Genomic DNA, 24,534 nt, shown 5'->3' on the forward strand with positions numbered 1-24,534 from the left:
ACATATAGAGAAACTGAGCTCCATGGATGTAATAGCTTGTCCAAGGTCACATAATTTTTTAAAAGATCAGGGTCTTTCCATCTTACCAGGCTGCCCCACTGACAGAATCTGTATAATCAGGGCTGTAAGGTTTATGCTAAAAAAAAAAACAACTTCACCTTTAATGGTAGAAACTGGGCCTGAGTTTTGGAGTAGAGAATCACAAAGCCTCCTTCTCTAGTGGTTCTTCCCATTTAATGGCTGGGTGGGGTGACACTTCCCCCTGCCGTCTGCCTTTTTCTAGGCTGAGGCACTGCCTCAGCAGTGTCTGCTGGAAGATTTATTTTTGGGCCTGTCTGGAGAGAGCTCACAGCCAGGTGTACATCTGGGTGGCTGAACCTCTGTGTGCAGGGGTGGGTTCCGCAAGTTCGCTCATCCTGCCTCTCTGCCCAATGGCTCTTCTAGGTGGTCTACTTCACAGCCACGTTCCCGTATGTTGTGCTGGTGATCCTCCTCATCCGAGGAGTCACCCTGCCTGGAGCTGGAGCTGGAATTTGGTACTTCATCACACCGAAGTGGGAGAAACTCACAGATGCCACGGTGGGCTTAATATTGCAGTCCTAACAGACCTTGGGAGGGAGTTCAGGGATGGGTCACACCCTGGGATTCTGTTTGGCAGAAGAGATCAGGTTTTCTCTTGGCTCTGTGGGAATCTCCCTGTTTCTACAAGGTGCCGATGATCTTTGGCATATTATACACTCAGGAACATCTGAGGGTATTCAGAGCCCTGGAGTAGGTGTCCTACAATTGCTGAGGGTAGGAATGATAATCTTTTAATAGTGTTGGGCCACTATACTCCATTAGTCTGTTGCTAATTATGGTGTGTTAGAAGTAGAGTTTTGCTGGCTGAAAACTATATAGCACTTAGGTAAGCGACAAGCAATTCTGTCATGTTAAAGGCCTCATACACAATTGAATGCTTCTTGCACACTGACACAGGACCAGCACCCAATCCATCAAACTTTTCTTTGCATATACTGTGCAAGGATATAGGTCTCTAAAATTCACAATCTAAGAAAACTCCAAATGAAGGAGTTATTATTATTTAATGACAGTGAATTCTTCTCTTTTGAAAGAAAATGCTGCTTTTTCCAGATTATGTTAGGAATGTGTTGTTTGGACTGAGTTTGACTGCACATAATGGAAATTCTCCAGATAAAGTCAGCTTAAACAAGATAAAAAGTTGATCTTCCTCTTATGGTGATTAATTGAAGGCCAGTTGAATGATCTCATGTTGTCACCAGGGACTCAAACTTCCATTTTTGTACTTTACCATTTTCAGTAAATAGCTTTGATATAGCTGCTAAGGCTCCAGCCACCATATCTGCCTTCCAGATAGCTTTGTGGAGAGTGGAGGCAGAGAGCACTGTTCTATTGAAAAGAAACCTGGGAGTTGGTTTCTGGCTCAGAGGGTAGAACACCAGCCAGTGAGTAAATACATCAGATACTGAGTTCAAGTCCCAGATTTTGTCAAAACAAAACAAAAAGAAAAGAAGAAGCCCACATAACAATTTTCATACAGTTGGACAATTATCTTGATCATCTAATTACCTTTCCCTAGCTGTACTTCTTAGATGAAGTAGCTGGATAGATGGCTGACTTTAAATCAAGGCATAGCTTTTTATCTAAGGCTATAAAGGAGAATGGTGTTGGATGGGTACAGAATACACTTGGATTTGCTCTTTGTTAAACAGTTTTGAACAGGGTTCAATTTATAAAGATGAATGGATATTCATGACACTAAACATGTAAATCTATACCTCATACTCCCCTTTTTGTGTATGTGTCAGTCCTAGGGCTCGAATTCAGGGCCTGGGCACTGTCCCTTAGCTTCTTTTTGCTCAAGACTCGCACTCTACCACTTGAGCCACAGTGCCACTCTGGCCTTTTCTGATTATGTGGTACTGAGAAATCAAACCTAGGGCTTCATGCATGCTAGGCAAACACTCTACCACTAAGCCACATTCCCAGCCTTATACCTTATACTCTTAAGTGACACGGAGTTTTCTGAAGATGAAGGAATGACTTAGGAGAAACAAGAGATTCTTTGGCCAGGTTCAGGAAGGGTCTGGTTCTATGACTCCTCTGGGTTGTAGTGCTGTACTTGCTTTAATGAGATTAAGAGCTAGAGACTGTATCTCACACCTGCATACACCATACTTTCATTAGGTTGACCTCTGTCTCTCTTTATCGCTGTCTCTCTCCCTCTCTCTGTCTCCCTCTCTCACCCCCCTCCAATCAATTAAAAAGGATTTTGGATTCACGACCATAGTTTGTTGCTCCAAATGATCTTTAGGTATCTATCAACCTAAAGAAAGGAATCTTCCATTCCATGTGGTTGTACATGGTAAGACATATAAGTGTGAAATGTGCAGAGTTTATCAAGGTCCTCACTTCCTATTAGAAGGATCTAAAATCTCCCAGGTAATTTACTACTTTTTGGCTTCAGGTATAGGTGAAGTTCTCATTGACATTTGTATTCAAAGTTGCTTTGTCCCTGGGCAGGTGATGTGTGGCCTCAGGTATAGGAAACTCGGCTCTCTTGGCATTGGTCTTCCTGGGGACCCTGACTCTCCTCTGCTTTTGCTTCCAGGTGTGGAAAGATGCTGCCACTCAGATTTTCTTCTCTTTATCTGCTGCCTGGGGAGGTCTGATCACTCTTTCTTCTTACAACAAATTCCACAACAACTGCTACAGGTAGGGGGAGACACCTGCGAGACCCCAAGGTAGCCGATGAGTGAAATTAGGGTCAGGGAACAGAACAGGCTGTGTTGTCAGATGCTAGAGCCCATATCCTCCCCTTTCACCTAAGGTAACACTGGAGCATGAACTCTTACCCTAGGAGAAATTACCTGCCCACACCTAGCCATTAACTTCTGGACCCCCAACTTATACCACTGACTGAGACACCAAATGGGGACTTGATGCACACTTACAGGATGCCACTCAGCCCCTCTAGACAATGCTGTGCAGCTGGCTTAGTATAGTCACAGATGATAGTGAGTCATATCATCATAATAGAGTTATAGAGTGGGAAACTATAATATTTTATACAGTTGCAAATGTTTTCTTTCTAGAGGATTTTAAAGGAAGGTGAGCAGGGTACAATAAAAAGAACACTTTGGAGTGAGATGGGAACCATTTGACTATGATGTCACCCTGTAACCAAAACTTCTCTCTCATCTGTAAAGCACAGATTATAATAACTTGTTGGGAAAGGGCCAAGGGATGGCATATGCAGGGTTATAAGAGCAATATCATATACATACTAGGTATTCCAAAATGGCAGCTGCCATTACTATCATCATTGTTGCAATTATGTACGGACCAAGAAAGAGACAGAAAGATTCAAATCATGTCTTTGTTTTCAAATAGCTTCCCATTTAGGTGGAGAGGTGCAAGATCACAGGTGTGCATTCAAGTTCGGATTGTCAGTCATACTCACAAGACACAATAGGCCCATTGAACACAAGTTTATTTGATTTTTTTTCAAGGTAAATGGAATAAGTTTATTTGAAAGTAAAGAGAAAGCTAAGAAAGGCAAGTAGAGAGACTCTCCACCTGGAAAGGGGCCCAAAGAGGAGTTCTAGAGGTTTATTTGATTTTAAGAAAGTAAAATGGGGTCTGGTAGGGCTCTACAAGGGGGAGGGAAAATGAGAAGATGAAGGAGAACAAAAAAGAGTAATAGAGCCAGGAGCTAGTAGCTTATGCCTGTAATTCTAGTTACTCAGGAGGCTGATATCTTAGGATTGCAGTTGGGCAGAAAAGTCCGTGAGACTTTTATCTCCAATAAACTACTCAGAAAAAGCTTGAAGTGGCAATAGGCTTGAGCAAAACCAGCTGAGGGACAGCGCCCAAGTTCAAGTCCTAGGACTGTCAGACACATACCCCAAGAAAATAGTAGAGAGGCAAATATGACTGATGGACCTTACATACATGTATGGAAATGTAATGATAAAACCCTTATCTTGTACAATTAATATGTGCTAATAAAAATAAAAAAGGGAAATTCTGGAACAAGAACCTAGCCCCATGGAAACCTCCAGAACTAGAACTCAGTACTTCCCACCATACCTTTTGAGTAAAGAATGATAGTGAGAAACAGTATGAGTACTGGTCCTATTAGAACAGAGGATGTCTCTGCCCTTAAATACCTCTGGTCATTAGACATGGAGGGGCAGGAGCATACTTCCTTTTTAGATGATACACAAACCAGGCATGAGGGGCTCAGGGCCATGCTTAGGTGATGGATAATTCATCCTTAGTAGCTGTCACAGACTCTCGCTTATTCAGTTGATAATGCAAGAGTTTTGACTGAGGGTCAAACCTTCCTCAAGCATCTTTGAAGCTAGAGGAGAAAGATGACAGGTAAGCTTGGCTTGGGCTGTCTGGGACAGCATCACCAGGTGAGATTTACGCTGGGCTGAATTGCAGAAGGTGCAGAGGAAGCAGGGTAGATGGCGAGAGTGATATTTTAGGTAGCAGAGAGCCTGAGATGACATGAGTGGGAACCAATGGGGTGCTGTACGTGGAGGGAGCTGGTAAATAGGATGGGAAGAAGTGTGTGCACATGGGGTCAGGAGGCAACAGGGCCAGAATGTCAGCTGAAGCCAGATTAGACAGGATCATTGTATTGACTTGTTCGAGCCTCCTTAGCACATTTGACAGACTGGAAAGTTTCAATCACATAAGTGTAATATTTCACCGTTCAGGCTATAAGTATGGGATTAAGGTGTTGGCAGAGCTAGGTTTGTGGATGGCTATCTTCTACTTTCTTCACATAGTCTTTCCTCTGTGTGTGGCTCTGTCCTCATCTCTTTTCTTTATGATCATCGGACATATTGAATCAAGGGCTAAACTAATGACACATTAAAGACCCTCTCTCCAGTCAGATTCTGAGATATTGAAAATTAGGACTTCAACATATGAATTTTTGGTGGGGTATAAGATACATAGTTCAACACATAAGAGTCTTGAATGCTTTACTACTTTGATCACACTACTCAGGAACTGTTGATCTGAATCAGGGTGACACTTTGCTTTGTGCCTTAGTAGAAATGACAGCTGTGGTTGTGGCAGAAAGAACCTGGCTGAGAGCTAGAAAGTCGGGTACACATTCTACTACCTCCAGCAAAGCTCCACCTCCTACATCTTACTACCACCCCATAATGCTATTGTATGATGAATCCCTTTCAACTGGGCTGGCCTCAAGCAGTGATCCTCCCAGTCTCTGCCTCTTAAATAAATGTATGTAGGTGTGATCCACCACAGTGGGTTTGGATATATGTTTAGAGATGACATGTCCATACATAAGCACACATATACACATGCTCACAAATATATGGCATACATTCATTTTTCCCTTCCCTCATCCCTTCCCAGTCATAAAACAATGAATGGCAAACTCTGGTCTCTTCCTTCCAGGGACACTCTAATTGTAACCTGCACCAACAGTGCCACGAGCATCTTTGCCGGCTTCGTCATCTTCTCTGTCATCGGCTTCATGGCCAACGAACGCAAAGTCAACATCGAGAATGTGGCTGACCAAGGTACAGGGCACTCATTGTCTGCTGGTGCAGGGCAAGTCCAGGCTTGCTTGTAGATTCTTGTTTGTTCTTTGCCAGGGATTTGACTTCTGGAACAAGTAGTGGGTATGAGAACCCATAAGATTTTGTCTGGGGAACCTCTTGGCTTTAGTGGAAGCTTACTGCAGCATTAGAGCTATCCCCTCTCTACCAAGGGGATTTACATAAGAAGCACTACTTTCTCTCTCTCTCTCTCTCTCTGTCTCTCATATCTCCTTTCCTTTGTCTTCCCTGTGTCTTTTAAGTCTCCTCCAGCCCCATTCCTGTTATAGTTGTATCAGGTATAAGCAGAGGATTTATTGGGCAAACCAGAGCCCCTGGAGCTGCTGTGGGCACAGCCTGCCACAGGATGCCCTGGCTCACAGAGGGCCCTGTGGAAACTGAGCATGTGTGCTTTAATGAGCTCTGACTTCAGCTCTGACTTTCCCTTACAAAGCACTTTCCTGATTGTTAGGTCAAGTGTATTCTCAAGGCCTTCTGCTTAGTTTGCAATGCAGAACTGCAGTTTTGATTTTTTTTTTTTTTGCCTCCACAGGGAATGGAGAGTTTGAATGGTAGTGGATGGGTGGATGGAAGGAAGGCTGTAGAATAAATATTTACCCTCTACTTAAATAATCCTTTTGTGAATGGTTAACATTTGGATGTGCTTTTGAGTTTACAAAGGGCTTTTATTTTTATCGCTTTGAATCCACATTTCTAGGACAGCATTTGTAGAGAGAACATTTAAGGTTTTTATTTAACTCCATTTCCACCCAGCCTGGTTCTACAAAGGATTTGGGTATTTGTAAGCTTTCAGTGAATGAAGGACTTCACTGTGACTATGGCTTACCATTTCGGTCTGATTTTCAAATCAGGCTTTTATGGGATGCTTCCGTGAGTGCAGGCTGGGCTTGGTGCTAAGAGCCATGGCCACAGAGCTTCAGCCATCTAGAGATGGGAGCCTTGTCTGTGGTCATCTTCCTTCAAGATGCTCACTGCAGTTCTCAGACAATGGCTCAGATGCTGCTACTAAGAGCACTGAACTCTAGAAATCTCATCTTTTTTGGGGTGGGGAGGGGTGGGATGACTGATCTCTTAATTCCTGCCTCCTTTTATACTCATTGAGCCTCAAAGAGTTAAAGAGCTGATATGTTCCAAGGTTGTAATTATTTCTCCCTGAAGAGTATGCAATCCACAGGGATATTTAGTTCTGCAGCTTTACATTAAATTACAGGGGCCTTGGGAGCTAAGCAATGCTTTTTTTCCCCTGCTTTGAGAATTCTTGAACTCCATGGGAAGCAGGAGAGAAGGTGAGAAGGCTTTGTTCCCAGGGGTGTCTGAGTCACCTCCAGCTGTCCTGTAACCTCATTTTCTCCTAGCAGAGTTGCTGAAGCGAATAGGCTCTGCCCCACTTTCCTGCAGATCTGAGATGTTTTGCTATTTGTGTGTGTGTGTGTGTGTGTGTGTGTGTGTGAGAGAGAGAGAGAGAGAGAGAGAGAGAGAGAGATAGAGAGAGAGAAAGAGAGAATTACTGAGTTTATTGGGAGCAAGTGGCCAACTAGCTACAAATAGTGTTTACTAAGATGCAGGCCATATAAATGAACTCTTCTGAACTCTTTCCTGCCCTTGGAAAGGGTTTTGGAAGATACTGATAAAACTTAAAGAGACTTTTATTTATTATCTATAATAAGCAGCAGATAATTATGTGTATTTCTCTGGTATTTTTCAGTTCCTCTGATTGAACAAGGCATAGCCTACTTCTAACAGGGTCTAGCCTGTTGTGTTACTGCTTGGGCTCTGACACACGGACGCTGGGCCTTATTCCGCTGGAGAGGGAACTGTCCTTGAGACCTTCTCCCAGACCCTGCGGGGAGGTGTGTGGGGGACTCACACCTGCTCTCACACCAGCTTATCCTATTTCTCTGGGTTTAAAGGATGCTTTGCAGAAATCAGGTCAGATATTTGGAGTGAGGCATGTGTGAAATCCCAACCCCACTCCTTCCTAGCTGCACGATACAACTAACATAGCTACAGTTAAGATCCTTCTGTTGACCCAACATTGGTAATAGGCAACAGTTTCTTCTTTATGACTTGACATTATTCTGTTTCATTTATCACTTCCTTCTTAGGGAAGCATTGCTTGCTTGTTTGCTTTCTTTTCTTTTCCTTTCTTCCCTCCCTCCCTCCCTCCCTCCCTCCCTCCCTCCCTTCCTTCCTTCCTTCCTTCCTTCCTTCCTTCCTTCCTTCCTTCCTTCCTCCCTCCTCTCTTCCATACTTTCTTCCTTCTTTTTTCTTTGTCAGTTCTGGGGTTTAACTCAGAGCCTAGGGGCTGTCCCTGAGCTTTTTTGCTCAAGGCTAGTGCTCTACCACTTTGAGCCACAGCTCTACTGCTACTACCACCTCTTCTTTGTTTCTTTGTTCATTTGTTTCTTTGTCTCCTCCTCCTCCTCCTCCTCCTTCTCCTTGTCTCATGGCCTTTCCTGCCCAACATTAGATCTCAACATGCTGAGTAGCTACGATTATGGGCATAAGCCACCAGCACCTGACTTAGGGAGGCATTTCTATCAAAACTCTTGTCTCAGCTCCTGGCCTGATGCTGGTGGTAAGTGTAAGCAGAACTCTGCTTTGTGACAGCCACAGGGAAGGGAGGCATGCTTTTCTTAGGGATCTGCTCTAGAGAAACTACTTCCAGAGTCTCCAACTATTGCTGCTTATGGAAGCAGGATTCATTTTCAGAACCTGAAACTCTACAAAGCTTGTTATGCATTAACAGAATAACATAATTAGACTAGAGTAGACAAACACAAATGTGTGTGTGTGTGTGTGTGTGTGTGTGTGTGTGTGTGTTGTTTTTAAGTTCCCAGATGGAACTGTCTATGTGGTCAAGTGGTAGGGTGCTCACCTTCAGCAAAAGATGCTCAGGGACAGAGCCCAGGCCCAGAGTTCAAGCCCTAGGACTAGCAAAAAAATGTTATTTAAGTTTCCAGATACTGGTTGGTAGTAACTCTTAGCCAACTAGACTACCAGAAATTGCAGCTTTGGTTCCCTATTTACCTAATAGTTCAGAAACCCTGCTGATCCAAATGAATACTTTCATACTACGATGATCCCCTTATTTCTATCCGACCATCTGTCTAGCACCCAGATCTCAGCTCTTCTGCTCAAAGGCACAGGAGTTCTGGTGGTGTGTCCTTAGAGAACTCCTTCCTGTGAGTTAGGTGTCACAGCAGCATGATGCCCAATCTGGCCCATTGGTTGTGATGCATTGCATTGCTTTATCCTTAGTGGCATTCTGGATTGCAAAGGGGACTCTGAGGGTACTCTGTTCCAAGCCAGTTCTTGATGTGCAGTGCTTGTGGATCCCCTCTCATGGAATAAGTAGTGAGGATCTAAACTGAGTTCCTACTAGGTCCGGGCTAATTCTAAGCCCTTTACTTCGATTGACATACTGAATGTTCACAGAAGGCTGTGAGGATTGGTCCTGTCATTATCCCCATTGCATGGATAAGGAAAGTTGGGTTGATTCAGAGAGGACAAATGACTCACCTATGGTCCCACACACAGCCAGGAAGAGGCCATTCATTGGGAGTCTGCTTTCTGGCTGTTGGAAAATGCTGCCTCTTTTTGGAGAGAAGAGAGGCGGGAGTCTCTCTTTCTCTTTTTTCTCTCTCTCTCTGGGTCTCTGTCTCTTTATCTCTCTCTCTCTCTCTTTTATTTGGTTGGTTGTGGTGCCTGAACTCTGGGCCTAAGCACTGTCCCTAAGCTCTTCAGCTCAAGGCTAGCTCTGTACCACTTGAGCCACAGCGCCACTTCCAGCTTTTTCTGCTTATGTGGTACTGAAGAATCGAACCCAGGGCCTCATGCTTGTGAGGCAAGCACTCTACCACTGAGCTACCTTCCCAGCCCTGTCTCTTTATCTCTCTATCTCTGTCTCTGTCTCTCTCTCTCTACTGGTCCTGGGGCTTGAAATCTGGGCCTGGGCACTGTCGCTGGGCTTTTGTGTTCAAGGCTAATGCTCTAAGAACCATGAGCCACAGCTCCACTTCTGTTTTTTTGGTTTTTTTTTTGTAGTTGATTAGAGGTAAGAGTCTCTTTCTGCCTCGGCTGACTTTGAACCGTGATCCTCAGATCTCAGCCTCTTGAATAGTTAGGATTACAGGTGTGAGCCCCTAGCATCCAGTGGGCCATGTGCTTTTTAAATCATTAAACAGTATTATTCACTAGATGACTCTACCCCTCCCCATTCCCAGGCACCCTGGATAAGTGACATTAGTGGTAATGGAGCTTGTAAACAAAGTTTCTTCCCTCAAGTATTAGAGAGACAACTGATAAACAAGCTGGCTATTTTGAATGGATTCCTCCCCTTTAAAGTAATCAAACCCTGTCCACGTGACCCAGGGAAGTCCTCCTGTGGTGACCATTGAAGACCTTCTTGTCCACTTTATGGGCCCCGACTGTCGTCAGCACTGTACTGGCTTCCATGTTGTTTCTCATTCGAGACTTATTTTGAATTGTAGTTTAATGCAGGCTTTTCTTTTATGGTTCACAAAGGGAGCTTTTGGAGGCTGGCTCTGAGATCTGTTCAATAAATGCATGAAGCGGGAGTATCTTAGGCATTGGAGGCTTTATATTTTAAATACCCTCAGGCCCTAGGCAACACTAGGAACTAACAACCTGATAAATTCCAGTTTTAAGAAGTGCTATTAGGCTTGAATTATAAAAACTCCAGGTGCTGGGATCTCTGCTTTCCAGACGTGTACTGTGTATGTGTTACCCCTGTGCTCACGTTCACTTGTCTCTGCCAATGATCATTTAGCTTTCTACTTAAAGGGAGCTCACACCTGCCATGCCTGGTGCTGTGTTTGGCTACAGTGATTTTCTCAGGGAGACCATAAGGCAGGTAGGAATAGCTGCATGGCTTCAAGATGGTTGAGAGAATGAAATCTTAGATACCCCTACTAGAACAGCATGTGGTATTCTTAGGACAGTCTGAATCAGGAGCTCTAACTACCAAGTTCATTGTCTACTCATAAGGTGAGGGAGTGTGATGATGCTCAGGACACTGAGCTTAGTCTATCACCCATGTGTCTTATCAGTGTACAGATGGAGCACAATTGAGGCTTAAAGGAATCAAGTAACTTGTCTGGGGTTACCTAGCTGCTAAGTGATGAAGCTAGATGTGGATCAGATTGTCTGACCTTTAGAGACCAAACAATCTATGTCATGATCTACTGCCCCATTTCCCCAACTAATTTCTGATGGTTTGACATAATCCCATCTATTTATTTACCAAGTAGGGAAGGATCTTAAAGGTGTTAGAAATATTCGAGTATCGTATGAATGGCTTCTTCCAGAGCAAGTGTAGTTTAAGCAAGGGGCAGGGATAATGTCATTCTGTTCATGTCATAATCTAGAGCAGTGGTTCTCAGCCTCAGCAGCCCTGGAATTGGATTGTATAGCTCTTTGTTGCTGGGAAGCTGTCCTTGCCTTAGATAGTGCTTAATAGCAACCCCACATTCTGTTCTCTCTCTCTCTCTCTCTCTCTTTCCTTCCCTCCCTCCATCCCCCTTCTCTCTAACTAGTTCTACTTCATATCCCAGTCTTGGGAATCAAAAATGTCTCCAAGTATAGCCAAATATCCCTTTTTTTAATTCTTTTTTCCCAAATATCCCTTTGTTGATCATATCAACCACTGTTCTAGAGGGTAATTATTATATTTGCCCCCAACTCATCTGATAGAAAAAAATGTATTTTCTCATGTTATTTGCAGAGAGATAGCCTGATTGAACTGGCAAAATGGGCAGTGATAAGTAAAAAAAAAACACAAATAGCGAGAACAACATATCACTAGTAATAATTTGGGATCTCAGTGGCTAGAAGGCCTGTGAGCTCTGGGGAGATAGACTTTGAGCCAGGCTTGCCTTTGATTGTCTGTCTCATTCCTTCCAGGGCCCGGCATTGCATTTGTGGTATACCCAGAAGCCTTAACCAGGCTGCCCCTCTCTCCATTCTGGGCCATCATTTTTTTCCTGATGCTCCTCACTCTTGGACTTGACACTATGGTGAGTCCTTTACCCTGACATCCCTGTACCAGGGTCCTTCTCAGGTCACTGTTTCTTTGGTCCTGGCTGCTATTTGCAGCCAAGAGGCAGGTTTACAGGTGCTCGAAGGTTCTTTTCCTGAGCAAAGTGGGAAGGGTGAGGTGCTTCAGCATAACCTTGCTGAGTGCTCACATGAAGGAGCTGTCCCCACTCCTGTTTTCCTTTTCTTTGTTCTCCATGTTAAGTTTTAAGTCTGCATGCATTCTGCTTTGGCATCATTTTGCCAAAGCAAATTCTGTAGGGCTGGATAAGGGAGAATAATATGAAGTCAATTTTAAGGAAATTGCTATGGGGCTGAGCCTACTACAAATCATGCTGACAAGTGCTCAGAGTTTAGTCGTTGGGTGCAATGAGGGTTTTTCCTCAAGTACAAAGATCAAATGCAAGGTAACTGGAAAAGAGGAATTTACATCTCATGAATACAAAATGAAACTTAAAGTGCCCTGATGAATGAACATGAGTGAATGCTCTGGGGGCTGGTAATATAGTTTCTAGAGCTCACATCTTGCTTAAGTTTTTCAGTTTGACCTTGTAGATTTGACCTTTATAAGGTCTTTTAGACCCATGGAAGCAATACCAGCCTAGAAACTAGACCTAATGCAAATACCACTATCCCTGGTGAGACAGAAAAGGGTTAAGGGGGTGGTCAGGGGGAGAAGCTTCTGAACAAGGCAGTTTGTTTCAGATGCTTGTTTTTGGCCCTGTTCTAGTTTGCCACCATTGAGACCATAGTGACCTCCATTTCGGATGAGTTCCCCAAGTACCTGCGTACACACAAGCCCGTCTTTACTCTGGGCTGTTGTATTTGCTTCTTCATCATGGGCTTTCCAATGATCACTCAGGTAAGAGGCCGGCTGGGCAGGTGCTGGGGTGGGGTGGGCAGGTGAGGGGCTATAGCAGCTATTTCTCCTTTTAGCCTTAGCTCTCAGACTTTATAACTCTAGCCCAAATCACTGTTACTTCCATGTAGATGGCACCATTTCACTAGGGCTTCTGACTACCCAGGAAAATATGTCACCTTGGCTACTAGTAATGCTCCTGGCATTTTTATAATTGAGATATAACCTTCTTGAGCCAACAAGGCAGATGCGTCCTACTGAAAGAGAATGGAAAGTACAGCCAGGCATGGTAATACATGCCTGTAATCTTAGCACTTTGGAGTTGATCAACAGGGGATCAGGATTTCAAATGAAGCCTGAGAAATGTAGTATCTCTGATTAAAAACAAAAACATATGTGACTCTCTATTATCACTAGAATTTTTTCCAGGTCCTGAATGTCTTGGTACATTGGCTGTCAACTCAGTATATGTATGTATGTATGTATGCATGTACATATGTATGTATGTATGTATGTATGTATGTATGTATGTATGTATGTATATATATATATATATATATATATATATATGTTGCTGTCTCTGTGACCTTGAATGAATCACTGCTCTGGGCCTTAGTTTCTTCATCTGTAAAAAACAATAGATTGAAATGAGATTGTTGCTAAGCCCTAACAATCTTAGAGTGATTTAAAGGGTAGGAATAAGGTAGAGATTCATAAGCTTGTGTGAGGAATACTCATAGGTATGTAAAGGTCAAATGCAGGTTTATGAGTGGAAATGATCACCGATTGCTTACAGCAAAAAGGAAACACTCCAAGTACTCCTAATACTTTCGCATACTTACAACCTTTGAGAAATAAGACACTGCCTCACTTGTTTGGGGGTGATTATTTTATTGATTAGCTCTGAGCCTGTCACGGGTCAGCTTTGCTAATCTGGTAACTTCTTCATCCTTGACCAGGTGAGGTGATGAGGTTACAGCTGTTAAGGGGAGGGGATCCATTGATGCCTGTCTGTTCCTGACTCTCTGGAGGATGGACAGGATTCACTACTAGAAGTGGGAAGATGGAGTCTAGTTGGCTCCAAGGCCTGTTTGACGTTGCTTGTCTCTCTTTCCTCTTAGGGTGGAATTTACATGTTTCAGCTTGTGGACACATATGCTGCTTCCTATGCCCTTGTCATCATTGCCATTTTTGAGCTCGTTGGGATCTCCTATATCTATGGTAAGTGAGCCACAGGGCTGCTGCCCAGATCAACTCCCGTGTGGTAAGGCATTCCTAACGAGCAAGGTTCTCCTATTTATAGGATTGAATCACACCTTTATTCCCCAGGACTGCTACGATCCAGATTTGTTTTATTTGTGAATTGGTGTGTGTTTGTACTATGAGGGATTTTGTTGTGAAAACTGCATACATGTACATGATAGACTTTGAACAGATTCATCTCCATTCTCTATATTCCCATGTGGATCCAGATTCAATAGAGAAACAAAAAAATGGTGAAACCCAGCCTTTGGGTATGGCCTGACAAATGAATTGTTACTGCCTGTGGCCAATAGTCAGATGAGGGAGGAGGAGGACAGCATGGCAGGTGTGGAATTATTTCCTGGTCTTGGTAGCTGTGGAACACACATAGCTTGAAATGAGGAGTTGCTTTACAGCTTGTCCCTGGATATGATAGTGAGACCAGAGACTGTTTGACTGATAGATCTTTGGGACAACTTACTAGCATCAAAGAAACTCATGATATAGGATATCAATGCCATGTTTATTAAGAATAAGCTTCCAGTTTCCAAGAGCTTGTTCTTTCTACCATTCCCATAGCTGTTTGCATCCCATACTCGGGGGAACTCTTGTCAAGAACAACAAGAATAGTGTCTTTCCCACAGCTGCAAAGGTTCTTGAGGTTTGGCCTGGAGGTCCCCTTGTATGTCATTCCAGTCAGTCTAAGGAAGTCCTGTTTGATTCATCACAGTTCTGATTTTTGTTGTGCCTGGGAGAGTGTTCAGAACAGTTCTTAGATTAAGGCCTTCAACTATAGATAAGGCCATCCTAGGTCATATCAGGAAGATAAAAATTTCCAGTTCAGTCTAACTATTTCAAATGCCTCCAAAGATAGTCACAGGTGCTAATATAAAAGGAAATGCAAGCCAGATGCAGGTAGCTATCACCTGTAATCCTAGCTATTCAAGGAGACTGAGATCCGAAGATCCCTGTTCAAAGCCAGCCCAGACAAGAAAGTCCATGAGATTCTGATCTCCAATTAACCACCAAAATCCAGAAGTAGAGCTCTGGCTCCTGTGTTGTTAGGCCATTAGCCTTGAGCACAAAAGCTCAGATACAGTACCCAGGCCCTGAGTTCAAGCGCCAGGACTGGCACAAACAAACAAAAGGAAATGCAGGATAGGATTTAATTTAGAGTGCAGGATTTGGTGTCCTCAGGCAAAGCCTGAAGGAATGGAGTCCAGGTCTGAGGTGTCTACAGAGCTCTACTTTTAAACTGGGTGTACAACCAAGCCCACCCTGGCTGCTGTATATCCATCCTTAAAATAGAATGCTAGCCTCCTACCCACAGAGGCACCACAGAGTTTTGCTTCTTTGGAAAACTTATTAAAATGAAAGAGGATCATGTAACAATTGTGTGCCACTAAAACAAGAAGATAGTACAATCATGTTTGGATTTTAGTTGAGGATGATTTTTTTTCTCAGACTAGACATTACATCCCCACGGCAGGGAGAGTTTAGTTCCTGGCAAGAGGAGTGTGCAGGTTTGCCAGCTGTCCTGGTGAGTTCACGAGATCAAGCTGCCAACCCTTTTGGCTGAGGCAGTGGTCTGGGCATTGCAGTGGCTCTGAGATGGAGACTCTGATGCCAGAGTCAGAGTGAGACTTCAGAGTGCTTTCTACCTGAGCAGAGAATGGCACAAACCCAGGACAATCCACCGCAGGGAATTCTAATTATTTCCCAAATACCAAAATCCTCAACTTTGAGAGATAAGAAAACGTTACCGTTGGAAGCAGAAACCCATGTAGGTCCCTAGGTAAGCTGGGATCATTTCTAAAGTTGGGAAAAACAGTTCATTTGTGGCACTGCTTAAGTGTAGATTGTCACTTTTACCTGCTTTCTTCATTACAAAATGCTGCTTTTAGCTGTTTTCTAGCTGCTAATTGACACACAGGGCACATTTGTACAGTTTTTTCCCCTATAAAACAGTCCTGTTCAATGTGCTTTAAAAACATTACTAAAACAGAAACCTTTTAACATGTCTTTTTTTAGAAATTAAGTAGCTCCCGCTGACTGCCCTTCCCCCCTCCCATCCCTGTAATTCTGTTAGGTCTGTAAGCAGATTTCTTGATTTTGAAGGAATAAATAAATCCCAATGTTTCGTTCCTTGGGTTATGCTAATTCCTGGGCTATGCTAATTTTCCTGGAGATAAGACATCTTCTGGTCCCTAGGGGTTGCTGGTATTAGGCCAAATTCCATATTCAGGTTGATTTTGTGCTGGGCTTAGGTTGGACTTGGATCTAATGAAGTGTTAAGAAGTAAATCTCAGGAGGAAATAGTTGAGATAAGTTAGCATACTTGTTAAGAGACGAAAAAAATACCCCACACAAACATGTAAATTGTACCCCTTTCTCCCCAAGGATAGTGCATTCTATACCAAAGTGATGTGGCTGCAAACTAGCGCCAGGTTAGTGTAGGGTAGTTGAATGTGAACATGAGAAGAAAGAAAATGAATCTGTTTAATTGCATTACCTTCCAGGATGAGGTGACTTACAGAGGTTTGTGTTTTCCACTTCTTTCTAGTAATCACTAAATTAAAGAAGATGCCATTCAAGCATTTGCTTTATGACAGGCACATTTGTGTGTGTGTGTGTGTGTGTGTGTGTGTGTGTGTGTGTGTGTGTATGAGAGAGAAAGAGATAGAGAGAGAGAGGGAGGGAGGGAAGGAGGGAGACAGAGAGAGGGAGAGAGAGAGAGTCCTAGGGCTGGGTGCTGTCCCTGAGCCTCTTTGTGCTCAAGGCTAGTGCTCTACCACTTGAACCATAACACCATTTCCAGCTTTTTCTAAGTAGTTTATTGGAGACAAGAGTCTCAAGACTTTCCTCTTGGGCTGGCTTCAAACCACAATCCTCAGATCTCAGCCTCCTCAGTTGCTAGGATTATAGGCATGAGCTACCAGCAGGTGTAGGGTACTTTTCCAGGTTTCATCCTTAGATTGAAGTTGCTTATTGAAATTCTTAAGTCAGCACCCTTCCAAGTCTGTTTTCCAGGTGGGATTTACCCAGTTTCAAAGGTGAAACTACCTCCATTTGTTAAGGAGTAATTCCTTTAACCAACTTTTGAAGTAGAGTCACTTTTCAGGACCCTGGCTGTGAGGAACAATGTGATTGACTGAATAATCCCTGACCAAACATCCTGTTCCCTAACTCTGGCTCACTGTATGTCACTATAGAATATATAAGATAGTTGGTCTTACCACATGGGCACTTGCTCACTTCACATCCCACCCTAGCCTGTCCCTCCACACTTTTCATGGGTGTTGGAGTGGGGGGGGGGTATTGGAGTTGTTGGTGTTATTTTCCTTTCTGGCAATGAATTCTATAAGATGCCCATCCTTCTGGATGAGCTCTAAGATTTTTTTGGTCCAGTGCAGAAGAAAAGTAAAACTATAAAAAAACAGAAACAAAATAAAACAAATTTACAAAGCAACCCCAAAATCCCTCTCTCAGAGCTCTACAAACTGAAGCCATGTTTTGTCCCAGGCCCCCCACCCATACTACCTATGCTTCAATGCCACTTACATTTTTGACTGCAAAGACATTGGTGTGACACTTGTACTTCAGGAGGTAGACTTCCAAACTTGACCAAGGCTCAGTATACACTAAGAATCAGAGGCCTGGATCTGTTGTGACTCATATAGCCCAATGCATGAGTTAGCCACCAGGTATTTGTTAGGTGATTGCTGTATGCCCTCTGTGTTCCCAGAAACCTGGGGGAGGGTTGGAATAGCTTCTCACCTACAGTAGGCTTTGAAAACTAGCTCCCAAGAAAGAGCAGGCAGAAGGAAATCATAAAACAATATAATAAATATGAAATAATAGGATAAAGTGACGGAAACCATTAAATCACTGAGGGACTCAGGGGCTTGGGTGTGAAGCACGGGGTCTGGGCTGTGGCTGGATGGGCGATGATATGAGGCAGAGGTGATGGGGAGAGGATGGGAGAGGTTGAAAACCACGAGGGTACAGTGTAGGAAGGTCACTCAGGCTCAGCATGGGCAGGACTAGACTCCAAATAGGCAGATAGCAATTGTAGGATTTGAAGTGATCTGGGACAGGGGCTGGATGTCCAGATCCCTCATGTTAAGCCCAAGGGAAGAAGATGAGTCTTCAGGGTCTGAACTGGCCCTGTTACTCAAAACTTTCACTGCCAGACTTGAAACTACTTCTCCATAACAGTTGCCACTTGCTGCAGACAAGGCTCCCATTAGCCACTCCTCTGCATAGCTTGGGGTCAAAGCCCTTCTTCCCCTTCCCCTCTGGGGAAGCTTGAATACTTCTAGAGGAGGCTGTGAGCTGTCTTTCTCTGATCTAACTGAAACCCTGCTAAGTCGGTGTAACCAATGAAGCCACATATCTTCATTTCTTAGGGATAGTTGATGGTTTGTGGAGAAGAAGAACTTGGCTACAAGAGCAAAGCTGATAACAGAAGTTTTTAGAGCCAGCCTTCCCCCTTCCCTTCTCCTCCTCCTTCCCTCCTCCCTCTCCTTTCCTCCCTCTCCCTCCTCTTCTCTTCCCACCCTTCTCTTTCCCCCCCTCCCTTCCCTTGTCCTGCTCTTCCTCCCTTCCTCCCTCCTTGGCTTCACTTTTCTCTTTCTTTCCTTTCTAAGTGGAGGCCAGCTTTCAGTGTTTTGGTTTTGTTTGAGGGCCTTGTGACTTCTGTTTCTTTGCTTTTCTCTGCATCATCTTGCCCAAGGAGCCTAGTGTCTGCAGGTCACTCAGCCAGAGGTACTTGATAGAACACTAAGAGAAGTCCACAGTTAAAAGCATTTAGTGCCGGGCGCTGGTGGCTCACGCCTGTAATCCTAGCTATTCAGGAGGCTGAGATCTGAGGATCATGGTTCAAAGCCAGCCCGGGCAGGAGAGACTGTGAGACTCTTATCTCCAATAAACCACCAGAAAACCGGAAGTGGCGCTGTAGCTCAAGTGGTAGAGCGCTTGCCTTGAGCTGAAGAGGTGAGGGACAGCGCCCAGGCCCAGAGTTCAAGCCCCACAACCTCCAAAAAAAAAAAAGCATTTAGTTCATGTCTTAGACCTGGAGCTTCCCTGAACTAGACAGTCCTCAAGAGCTCATGCAGCCTAATTCCCTAAATAAACCAACAAAGCTTAGGAAGGGGAAGGCTGCCCAGAGAGAGGAAGAAGGGGGTGGGTTCCTAGTCTAGTGCTCTTCTCACTGAATCACATTTATGAGTGACAGCTATCAAACTTACCTCTAAGTAGAGCAGGGATCTCAGAAGAGAAATTGTTGAATGATTTGGTGAGTCCCTGAACGTTTTCTAGGACAGCCTGTTCTGAAGGAGGAAGAAAACTGAGGACTATAAATGATCTCAGAAACCATTATTTTGATACTGGAGGCTGGAGAGGACTTTTTTGGGGTTAAACTTTAAAGTCTAACATGTATGTAAGAAAGAATATATATATATATGTATATATATACACACACACACACATATATATTTCAATTGCAAAACTTATTCCTTTTTATATTTTTATTGGGTATTGGCTAATTACAATTGCATATATTTACAGGAGACAATGTGATAAAAATGTAGTATTGAAGTAATTAAACTCATAGTCACAAACACTTATTTTTTTCTCTTACTAAAATATTGTGCCTTTTGACCAACATCACCCTTATGTATTCCTTAGCCTTGTACAACTGCCATTTCCTTCTGTGCTCTATAAGTGAGATTTTGAAAAGATTTTATATGTAAATGATAACAAATCTGATAGTTTTCTTTCTGTGCCTGGCTTATAATGACCATCGGGTTTTTTCCATGTGGTTGCATATCATGTATTTTCCCTCTTTGTAAGGGCCAAATATTGTTCTATTGTGTATATATACCACATTTTCTTTTTTATAGTCATCAGTTGATATACTTAGGTTACATTCATAGGCTGGAATTGTGAACAATGCTGTAATAAACATGAGTGTGAGGATGTCTCATTAACATAATGATTTCAAATTGTTTGGATATATACCCAGTTAGTATGACCACCAGTCATGTATTTTTTTCTTAAGCTTTTTTTTTTTTTTTTTTTGGTCATGGTACTTGAACTCTGGTCCTGGGTGCTGTCAGCTCTTTAGCTCAAGGCTAGAGCTCTACCACTTGAGCCACAGCACCACTTTTGGTTTTCCAGGTAGTTTTATTAGAGATAAGAGTTTCACAGATGTTCCTGCCTAGGCTGGCTTTGAACTGTGATCTTCATATCTGAGCCTCCTGAGTAGCTAGGATTACAGGTGTGAGCCACCAGTGCCTGGCTTTCTTAAACTTTTTGAGAGGACTCCAAATGATTTTCCACAATGACTGAATTAATTGAGATTCCTGTCAAGAATTTACTAGTTTAATTTTCTCTATAGGGAACACATATCTTGAATGTACAGTGGGATGAATTTTCAGACCTGCTGAATGCAAAGGAGCTTGAGCATAGCAACCTTTCAGATTCCTTAGCTGTCAACCCCACAGCTCTGAGATTATTAAGTTCAGCAAGGATGCAGAGAACTGTCCCATTCAAAACCATCCATCAGTAGCTTTTCCTTTCAAGGAGTGGTTAAAAATCCTTCCTCATCCAAGAAGGGGCAGGGAAGGTAGTGACGTGGGGTAAAGAGAGTAACTGTCTCCTTTGTGTTTTACTTTTGTAAAGTCACTGATTCACCCAGAAGCAGTCCTTCCATTCTGACAAAGTGGACGATGGCCACTTGAAATCACCAGGGCTTGTCATGATAATCTCACCCAGAAAAGAGATAAATAGACTCACAGAAATAGTCTTCTTGTGGGGGATGAGGGACAAAAATACCAATAGAGAGCAACTGTCCTTCTAAATCCTAAGTCTTTCCAAGTACACTTTCCTCATTGGCCACAATCTTCATGGGTCTTGCCAGACTTGTCACTAAGCTCATAAGCCACATACATGAATAACCACCCAGCACTGTCAGTTTGTGACAGTGCTCAGACACTGGTGCTGGGTTGGAGCTGAACTTTCAGATGTCACTCAGGGCTGACATTTTTTTTTTTACCTCTACTGCACAGAGTAGTTAATATCTCTTTCAATGTTCAATTTGCTGTAAGCTTTTTGGCTGTGCATCATTTGTCTAATGTCCCTTTGCATAATCAGGGTCAGGCTGATACCAGGCTGGGCCCATCCCTAGCCAATGGTGCTTGAATGATGGTCTTGAGTACCTGACACATTACCTCTGCTTCCTTCTCTCCCTCTGCCACGGCACTCACTTGGTCTCTGCTTGTCCATTCTCAGGCCTGCAAAGATTCTGTGAAGACATCGAGATGATGATTGGATTCCAGCCCAATATTTTTTGGAAAGTCTGCTGGGCATTTGTAACCCCCACCATTTTAACTGTAAGATTTGCATGCTTTTTTTCTATTTATAGCAATAGCTCTTTACATGTGTATATGATTTTTTTTTGGTAAATATTAGAACACATGTGTGAGCCTGGCAAGCTGGTGGGATGGGTTCATTCTTGCTTTTCAGGTAAGGAAATTGAAGTTCAGAGAGGTGAAATGGCTTACCTAAAGTTGCCTAGCCAGTCAGGTGCAGAGCTGGGACTAATGCCTAGGTCTTTGGAGCACCTCTCTGTGGAATTTTTTCCATCATAGGTTTCTGTCTTCTGAACTGCCAGCAGGTAGCAAGCAACCACAGCAGACATCTACCATGGTGTACCTGTCTCAGGCTGTGTTCAAGGTGCTTTGTATCTATAGCTTAGCTCCCTAAGCAGCTCAGAGAGGCTGATGTAATCATCTCCATTTTGCTGATGAGAAAGTAAAGCCCAAAAAACAAAAAGAAAAAAGCCGGAAGTGGCGCTGTGGCTCAAGTCGTAGAGCGCTAGCCTTGAGCTGAAGAGCTAAGGGACAGCGCCCAGGCCCAGAGTTCAGGCCCCACAACCAGACCCCCCCCCAAAAAAAAAGAGAAAGTAAAGCCTAGACATTAAATGACTTGCTTATAGCATTGTGAGTCTAGTAATTAATTGTATTTGAACCCAGGTATCTGTGGTCTAGCTTCAATGTTAATTCTCCCAACCAGTACTCAATACTGTGACTCTACAACTAATATAACATTAATTACACTTTCATTGCTCATTCTATTGCGTTTGAAGACTACTTTGTCATCCTTAAGTGTCAGGTGACATTTTCGGATCAGCTGACATTCATCTTTTTAAAGATCAGAGCCTTTTGTGTTGTCAGTGAATTTGCACAGGGGCTTGCATTCATTCACATCTTGTCACCTTTGTTATTGTGCTGCGACTGTCAAGTTGGCCTCACTTGGTTCTCTAAGAGTAGTGATTAATGGAAATCTTGCCTTCCCGGCGCCCTCCCCCCCACCCCGCCCCGATTTTTTGGCTAGTAATATTGGTATCATATTGGCAAAGCTGGAGGAAGCTGTATGTAATTTCTGTTTGTCCCAGTAGATGGCAATAGAAACCAGATTAAGACCATTTTTTTTCTAGAAGATTTTAGCTTTGCTTAAGAAGCATAAGGATGGCTGAAAATACATAGGTAGGTAAGAAAAAACATACTTTCTTCCTCCCTCCCTCCTTTCCCTTTCCTTCCTTCCTTCCTTCCTTCCTTCCTTCCTTCCTTCCTTCCTTCCATCAAAACACCTTAGTTTCTTCATTAAAAGCTAAAGGTTCAGGACACAAAAACCATTCAGTATTACTTTCCCTCTGAATCAACACAGATGTCTACATTCATATTTCAGTTTGTAGTTGATTGAACATTCCCATCAGAGTTCTGGGGAATATGAGTTAAATAGATTCAGAAAGGCTTTTCATCTCTTGAGTTCAGGACAGAACTGTGTGTGAAGAACTGGGATTTTTCCCTCCCCCATTCTTCATAGTTTATTCTTGGTTGAGTCAAACTTAGAATCTGTTCTAGATTTTGCTTTCCTTTTTCTACTGTCCTAGAAGAGATTAAACTTCAGAGAGTTTTCTTATATGCTATAGAAATATACCATGCACAAATAATCATCCCTTGTGCATATGGAGATCTAGCATGAGTAGGATTTTCTTTTTTTTTTTTTTTTCTTTTTGGGTCTGGTTGTGGGGCCTGAACTCTGGGCATGAGCGCTGTCCCTCAGCTCTTCAGCTCAAAGCTAGCACTCCATCACTAAAGCCACAGCATCACTTCTGGCTTTTTTCTTTTTGCTTATGTGGTGCTGAGGAATGGAACCCAGGGCCTCAGGCATGCAAGGCAAGCGCTCTACCACTGAGCCACCTTCCCAGCCCGATGAGTAGGATTTTCAACAATACTGTTTTAAAAATTATGGCCACTATGCCTGCTGGGTGATTTTCACCCTGTTTTACAGATGTGTGCACTGAGGCTTAGAGACTTTAAAGGAACTTTACAGAGCCAAATATATACAGTGCCATCTAGGCTTCAGCTCATGAGCTGAACATTTCTTAAGAGCCCAAATGTTCATCTCCTGGTAGACGTTGGCTATTTTAGTAGGTTAAAATAGTCCTAATCTTACTATCAGGGAAGAATCGAGGGACTTGCTATTTTTTTTTGTTTTTGAGAAGTTCCTTAGCTCCTCTCTGCCTTAATAAATCTTGGTTAGAAAATGCATGTTAAGCCAGGAGCTGGTGGCTTACACCTGTAACCCTCGCTACTCAGGAGGCTGAGATCTGAGGATTGCAGTTCAAAGCCAGCCCAGGAAGGAAAGTGAGTGAAACTCTTATCTACAATTATCCACCAGAAAACTTGAAGTGGAGTTGTGGCTCAAAGTGCTAGAGTGCTAATCTTGAGGAAAAAAAAGAGCTTAGGGATAGTGTCCAGGCCCAGAGTTCAAGCCCCACAACCCAACCCAAACCAAACCAAAACAAAATTCATGTTAGAAATTGTATCCAGATCACAGATAATATCTTGGACCAGATTTCCTTTCTGTGTTAGTTGGAAGCTAAGGATGATTAGAAATGGTCAATTTCATTATCATCAACTACTAACCAGTCTCTGCATTGCTACCTTTGGCCGCTATCAGTAAAACATCAAGATGGGCCTGACTTGGTGGAAGAGTTACCATCTCTCAGGGCTAGGCCCATCTGGCAACAAGGTTTATTAGAGCTGACTTGGCAGAGGGAAATTGATGGCAAAGAATAGGTCTGTACATATGTTTGATGTGATGTTTGTGCAACTGGAAATGGCTGTCCAAGGACCAAGCTCTACTTATATTTTACATTTTTCCCTTCTGTAAAATGGAATTTGTAGTATGCTAGAATAGGTTGAGATTATAGGCTTAAATTACTTCGAAGCCCCTGAAATAAAATTGATCATTTTTATATGTGCCTTCACAGATTTATGAAGCTATAAATATTCCCCATGCAATTATTGTATACATAGTCAGATCACGTTTCTGAGTTATGCACACACATAAGCAGATGTATTGCTATTTATATAGTAAATGAAATGGAGCAGCTTACCATAATTACATTAGGTCCTATTTCCTATAGACTGGCTAATAAAGCTTATAACTCTAGGGGCAAGTGTTTAAAAAAGAACCTAGAATAGGCAGCATCTCTTTCTAGAGTAACATTTTTTTTTTTAATCTCAACAGTTGTCTTTGGGCTCATGTTGCTTTGAATCAATATATTGAATTATTGTTGCATTGAAAGAATCATTTGCTCAAGCAGCCTGGGATTTGCAACAGCAATATAGATGCCTTCTATTTGTATAGTGGGTCATGTATTTCCGAAATACTTCC

At 43.0% G+C, this 24,534-nt stretch overlaps 1 protein-coding gene across 1 annotated transcript in view; it reads left to right on the forward strand.

Moving 5' to 3' along the window:
- Window positions 1–24,534, forward strand: part of Slc6a5 (solute carrier family 6 (neurotransmitter transporter), member 5) — a 52,377-nt gene that overhangs the window by 23,107 nt on the left and 4,736 nt on the right. The window contains exons 8-14 of the mRNA XM_013019570.1: window positions 445–579; window positions 2,633–2,736; window positions 5,464–5,588; window positions 11,553–11,665; window positions 12,415–12,546; window positions 13,665–13,764; window positions 21,079–21,179. Of these exons, the coding sequence (XP_012875024.1) occupies window positions 445–579; window positions 2,633–2,736; window positions 5,464–5,588; window positions 11,553–11,665; window positions 12,415–12,546; window positions 13,665–13,764; window positions 21,079–21,179 (810 nt within the window). The remainder of the gene's footprint in view (window positions 1–444; window positions 580–2,632; window positions 2,737–5,463; window positions 5,589–11,552; window positions 11,666–12,414; window positions 12,547–13,664; window positions 13,765–21,078; window positions 21,180–24,534) is intronic.

This window comes from Dipodomys ordii, unplaced genomic scaffold, assembly GCF_000151885.1.
Source record: "Dipodomys ordii isolate 6190 unplaced genomic scaffold, Dord_2.0 Scaffold46, whole genome shotgun sequence".
In the NCBI taxonomy this organism is placed as follows: Eukaryota; Metazoa; Chordata; class Mammalia; order Rodentia; family Heteromyidae; genus Dipodomys; species Dipodomys ordii.